Here is a 6,876-nt window from a genome sequence, read left to right as displayed (position 1 = left end):
CCAATATACGGTAGTAAAAATGAATATTAACTAAATAATTGATCATAACTAATATTAAAATTAATATGAATTATCAATCAATTTTCAGGAATACCGCTCAATTAGTTTTAAACATCGAAGATGTAAATGATAATGCTCCAATTTTCCTGCAAAGCCGCTACGAAGGCAGACTCCACGAAAACCAAATGGATTTTGATACTCCCCTGGTTATTGAAGCTAGAGATATGGATCTCAATGGTAAAAATCAATTTTTATTATTATTATTTACCGAAAATTTCATAAATGTGCTACTTTATGTGAATGTAAAATGTTGATTGAATCATAAATTCCAATAAAATGTCGCATATGATAAACTATGAACTATCATTATTTCCAAAAAAGTGAAATCAGTTGTAGGTTGAGATATCTGTCATTCAAAATAATATAGGTAGCCTGTAATATATTATTGTTTCGAAATCAATAACGAAACTGTGACTATGACTAGCCATTCGAATTCTTACTTAGAGATTAATAAGTCATCTATAAGTTATAGATTTCATTATATTACTCATACAACGTTAATCTCTCAATAATATTATTATATAATAATACTCACTCCACTCTTTGGGGCTACTGAGGCACAATAAAAGTTATTAACCATCCTTTTCATTTTATCAAAAAGCAACTAGCACAACTCTTCATTTATTTCCTATTTGCAATTCCACATGAAAATGGCTCTTGAAGAATTAAAATTAGTTGTGTTTTGATAAAATAAAAAGTATAGGCCTACTTGATAAATTCTATTGAGTTTCAATATTGTATACTATTCATGTTCCCTCAATACGATTGCTCATTGTTTTCAGAACAATTCAATCATTATGTCTGTCAGTTTTATGACTAACTTAGAAGTTGATGTTTGTTTACCGTACTACAAAATAATAATTCATCTGAAAAAAGAGACTTGAGAATTACATAAATGACGAAACTAGTCGTGTTTAGTTTGAAAATATTGATGAAATACTAGAATATTGTCAAAAAGTATCACGAATTTGTTGAAAGGTTACATACAATGGTTAAAAGGTTGAAGGCTTATCCCGATAAAATTAAGTTGAGAAGTGCTACACATACACATAATACACGATAGAATATAATACATAATACACATTGAAGTCAATCTTTGAATGCAACAAGAAGCAGACTCCACAAGACACATCAAAGCCCCACTAATATCAAAATTTTGAATAGACTGTTCATTGAAATAAGAAAACTTAATTACAAAAGGTTTAGAAATGTGTTAGAAATATTACTCGTAGATAATCCCGTCTACTCTGTCAAAGAATATATGGAGAAAAATTATAATCAAGTGATTTTGAAATAAATGAAAAATAATGTATATCTTAAAATAATGTGTATTATTGTATATTATGAAATGTATGTACTGTAATGTATATTTGTAAGTTGAGTCCAATGTACTGTGACTGTTTATTGAAGTGTTGTATTGACTGCTTTTATTGTGCTTTATTGTATTGTGTTGACTGGCCTATATGTCAAATTGTAATGTACTTTTGATGCTAATAAACTGCAGTGTGCACACACCCCAAGCTAATTTCCTATTTTCATCATATTTTTTTACAAATACGACCCTCCACATATTAGGACAGCTATGGTTGTTTTGTGGCACAAATCGCAAGTAAATTAATCCAATATATCTGTGGCTTGGTGCAAGAACTATCTATATGTCAAAATATCAACTTTCTCACAAATCAGCTTAAAGTTCACCTTGTATTTTCCAACTATGGCATTTCGATTCGGAAATGCGAGTGCTAGAAGTGCAGAAGTCGACATTGGTAGTTCTGGCACGGAGTATGAATGACAATCTAAAAAAATATGTCTTCATTGGTAGTTTTCGCACTCTGAAGTTTTCCACCCCCGAGTGGAATAACTAAATCTTGACATTGGTAGTATAAATTTTATAAATTTTTATTGCTTTGAGACACGACAATGGCACTTAAAATAATCGATATTAGTGTATTAAACTCTTTTTGAAAAAAAATGAGTATATTAAAAAAATGAGTGTATTAAACTCATTTTTGAAAAAAATGACATTGGTAGTTTTTACACCAAGCCACAAATCTATTCTATTCTACATGTTTCTAGACCTATGATATATCTTTATATCTTAAAAAATCAGTTTCTGAAGTTGAAAATATTACAAGGGTTAATTTCTACAATTAAACATTCAAGTAGCCCTACTAAAATACTTCATTAGATTAACTTCCTATTACTTTGACAGGCACAAAAAACAGTCGAATAACATACAGCATCTCGGAGTGGGACCGCTCCAAGGCCAACTTCACAATAGACCCGGCGACAGGCACTCTAAAGCTGATGGGTCGCATTGACTTTGAGCGGCTGCCCAGAGGAGGCGGTCAAAAGGCGTTGAATCCGTTTCCCGTCCACCTGAAGGTGAGGGCCACGGACATGGGCTCTCCCCCCCTCCACTCCGAGGTGCCTGTCACCATCTACATCCATGATGTCAACGACTTTGCGCCCCAGTTCGAGGTCGACAGCTATGAGAAAACTATACCCGAAGATCTGTCTGAAGGCAGTTCTGTTCTACAAGTAAGTGTACAGTGTAGTGTGATTTATTTATTATAATGAATACTTGATAAAATATAAATCACATTCTTCTCGCAACTCAATCGTCACTAATTATAATTTAAGGCCACTGCAAACAGATATGTTACACTTCACGCCAATATTGATTATTCAAGAAGGCAGTTTATTTAAGTACAAAAATAATATACCTTGTTCCGGACCATTTTCTCACAGATTCAACAGATATGTTTCCAATGTTGATGTGCCCACACCAATATTGATTGTTCAAGGAAGCAGTTTATCTATCTTAGAACTAAAATAATAGACCTTAGGAATACTTTCACAGCCGGTTTCCGAGCTCGGGATTTAGCTAACTTTAAACAACTGGAGTCAGAAAATTGGCTTCCGAAACGGGACGTAGTCGCAGTCCACGTTTAAATTGAATTTCGAAAAACTAGAAAATTGAACACAAAATAAAATAAAGAGAAAAGTGTAGTTTCAGCTATTTTGAATTATTGACCGAGCGAAGTGAGGTCTAAGATTCAAGTCGATGGTTTGGCATTTCTCTTAATGTTTGAATGTTTAAATGTTTATATGTTGCGCATTTACGGCGAAACGCGGTAATAGATTTTCATGAGATTTGACAGGTATGTTCCTTCTTTAATTGCGCGTCGACGTATATACAAGGTTTTTGGAAATTTTGCATTTCAAGGATAATATAAAAGGAAAAAGGAGCCTCCTTCATACGCCACTATTAGAGTGAAAATCAGACTACAGAATTATTCATCATAAATCAGCTGACAAGTGATTAGACAGATGTGTGGAGAAGCCAGTCTATTGCTGTATTTCCATAACGTCTATAGTTTCAATCAGGTACTTGTGGATGAGAATACTGCGTGAGGTCTACTGTTCACAGAACTACTAGTTTAGGAATGTTACATTTCGTCAAAGAAAAACGTTCCCAATTATGGAAATGAGAAAATAAAGATTTATTTTGCTGCGACTATGTACTACGACTACGCCCCGTTTCGGAAAGTCAATTTTCTGACTCCAGCTGTATAAAGTTTAGAACTTACCTGAATCCCGAGCTCGGAAACCAGCCCTAAGGTTAGTAGAGAAATTGAACTAGATAAAAAAAAGTAACTTTTTCTTCCATATCGACGTATGAGACTCAAGATTTCTGCTCATACCAATGAATGCAATGACATTTCTCCAGCCTATATTTGTTAGAAGTGGACTCGCTTACAAACTTAGCTTGTCTTTTTTCTCTATTCCTCTCCCTTTCTTCCCACTTCACTCTTCGTTCCGTACTTTTCTACCCTTCATCAACCTATTACAAGGGAAACCATAATTGGCTTGGTATTTTTCCTACTCTCAATCATTTAAGCACACCATGAAGCTTGTTTTTTGTATTTTTATTCGAAATTTGTATTTGATTTTTTTAGTGTTTGTGTTGAACAACGTTATTGATTGATTGAATTAGTACGAGAGAGAGAGAGAGAGACGCTCTGTAACCATTAATAATAATAATATAACCATTGAATAACATTATTGATTGATTGAATTAGTACGAGAGAGAGAGAGAGACGCTCTGTAACCATTAATAATAATAATATAACCATTGATTCTACAAAACGTTTTCAAATCAAATTAAAGGTTACATTCCTCAAAACGTTTGCTTCAAGAAGCCAGATGGAAGTCTTGCACTTAGCAATGAAGAAAATTGTGAAGTACTAGCTAATTATTTTGAAAATCTTCTAAACTGTCCAGAACCTGTAGAAATTCTCCCGATTTTCAACCACATACCTCTACAACAGGATGAATCATTACCACCAACAGAAGAAGAAATCATCAAACACATAGGTAAACTAAAAAATAACAAGGCGTCTGGAGAAGATGGGATTGTAGCAGAATTTTTAAAAAACCTAGGGTATAATTCGAGAAAAGAGCTAGTTTCAATTATCCAGAATGTATGGATCACAGAGGAAATCCCTGAAGATTGGAAATGTGCTCTAATACACCCATTGCATAAAAAAGGAGATAAGACCGATGTGAATAACTATAGGGGTATTTCTCTTCTTGCTGTCGCCTATAAAATATTATCAGCTTGTCTTCTTGAAAGAACCCAGAAACAACTAGAACCCAAAATTTCAGATTTCCAAGCTGGATTTAGACCAAATCGTTCATGTCCAGAACAAATATTGAACTTGAAATTAATATCACAGATAAGAAAATTACGAAGTAAAGCCACAATATACGTATTTGTTGATTTTAAGAAAGCCTACGATTCAATCCACAGACCAACACTATTTAAAATTCTTGAAGAGAAAGGCCTGGATCAGAAAACTCGAAAAATCATAGAACAAACATTGACAAACACAACATCAAAAATAAAATTTATGGGAGAACTTTCGAAGCCTTTTGAGATAAAGACTGGTGTTAGGCAAGGTGATGGATTATCACCACTGCTCTTCAACATAGTTCTTGATAGAGTAATGGAAGAATGGGAAAAGAAACTGAAGGAGGTGAACCACTGGAAGCCAATCTCGCTGGGAACCAAGAAAAATAATCTTCAAATTCCATACTTAGCTTTTGCAGACGACCTTGCTATAATGTCAGATTCATTGGAAAGTGCAATAAAACAAATAGAAATTTTAAAAGAATGTGCTGAACAAGTAGGCTTACAAATATCATTTGAAAAAACTGTTTTCACAACATCAAATATAGAAGTTACTAAATTACAAACAAAATATGGAACAATTAAGAAGGTACCATACTTTAAATATCTTGGGGAAATTATATCAGAAAAACATGCACAAAATGAAAGGATACAGAAAGCTCGTAAAGGCCTAGGGCTAGTGCAATATATTTATAATAAGAGATGTATGTCTATCAATACCAAAATCAAACATTATAACGCAGTAATCAAGCCAACAATGTTGTATGCCAGCGAGACCCTAACACTTAGCAGAAAAACAGATACTGAAAATTTGAAAAAAGAAGAAAGGAAGATAATTAGAAAAATACTTGGACCAAGAAAGACCGAAGATGGTTATAGACTACAGAAAACAGCCAAAGTTGAAGAATACTCTAACATAGAAGCAGACATCAGGAAAAGGCGCCTTAAATTTTATGGTCACATAATGAGGCTTCCAGATCACAGACTTACAAAAAGAATAGTAACATATGTAGCAACCCTTAGTAATGGAGGTGCATGGATGAAAAACGTCAAGAAGGACTTAATACTTGCTAACATTAACAATGATGAAATATACAACAGGAACAGTTTCAGAGAAAAGGTTGAAAAATGGGAAGTTAAACCAGAGATGACTGTGCCAAGAGTGGGAACAAAATGGAGTGAAGCAAGGAAAGCGGAGTTCTCACTGAAAATGAAAAACTGGTGGATTGATAAAAAGAACAAGAAAAACAAAAAATGAACCAAATTTTGCTCAGCGTCTTCCATCTGGGAGCTTGACGGCTAATAATAATAATAATAATAATAATAATAATATAACCATTGAATAACATTATTGATTGATTGAATTAATACGAGAGAGAGAGACGCTTTGTAACCATTAATAATATTTGTAACCATTAATAAACCATTGAAGCTACAGATAATAAATTTCTGTCCTCCATTTAATCTATTGAACTCAATTTTTTATGTTTACACTGAAAGTTGACATACATTTATTAAGTGAAAGAAACATAACCTACTTCTTGGACCAGTATATGAATCAAAAATTCGGGAGAGGAACAGTTAAGGACTGTGCTTGTTGGCGATCCCCAATCGTTTTTATGAACTGCTTTTATTTGTTATTCTAGTGTTATTTTTCTCTGAAAAATAAGTGTTCTACTGTTGGGAGGTGAATTAATGAATAAATAAATGAACTGTGTGTCATCAAATGAAATGAATGTTTGTGTTTGGTAGGTGAACGCGTGGGACGGTGACGGCTCGCCGCCGAACAACGTGGTGGTGTACCGCATCCAATCGGGGCGCCGGCGACAAGTTCACCATGGACGTGGCGACCGGCGTGATTCGGGTGGCGCGCGGCGCGAGTCTCGACCCGGACGGCACGCAGCCGCGCACGCTGCGTTACGCGCTGGTCATTGTGGCGCTCGACGGCGGAATTGGCGCGCACCAGCTCAGCGCAACTGTTCCCGTGCAGATCACGATCGATGATGTCAACAATAAGCCGCCTGTGCTTGCCGAACCCGGGACTGTGCGCATCAAGGAGAACACTAGGGTCAGTCAAGCTACCAATCAAATTGTTAAAGCTAATTCAGCCATACGTTGGC

The 6,876-nt window shown here is 34.9% G+C and overlaps 1 protein-coding gene across 1 annotated transcript in view; it reads left to right on the top strand.

Annotated features, from left to right (window-relative positions):
* Positions 1–88: 88 nt before the first annotated feature.
* The window catches only part of LOC120355666 (cadherin-23-like), a gene marked incomplete at its 5' end in the record, with an annotated part of 28,721 nt that continues 21,933 nt past the window's right edge, over positions 89–6,876 (top strand). The window contains 4 exon segments of the mRNA XM_039444288.1: positions 89–237; positions 2,273–2,601; positions 6,509–6,571; positions 6,573–6,824. Coding sequence (XP_039300222.1) covers positions 89–237; positions 2,273–2,601; positions 6,509–6,571; positions 6,573–6,824 — 793 coding nt within the window.

This window comes from Nilaparvata lugens, unplaced genomic scaffold (genome assembly GCF_014356525.2).
Source record: "Nilaparvata lugens isolate BPH unplaced genomic scaffold, ASM1435652v1 scaffold4101, whole genome shotgun sequence".
In the NCBI taxonomy this organism is placed as follows: domain Eukaryota; kingdom Metazoa; phylum Arthropoda; class Insecta; order Hemiptera; family Delphacidae; genus Nilaparvata; species Nilaparvata lugens.
This window is presented reverse-complemented; position numbering and strand designations above follow the sequence as displayed.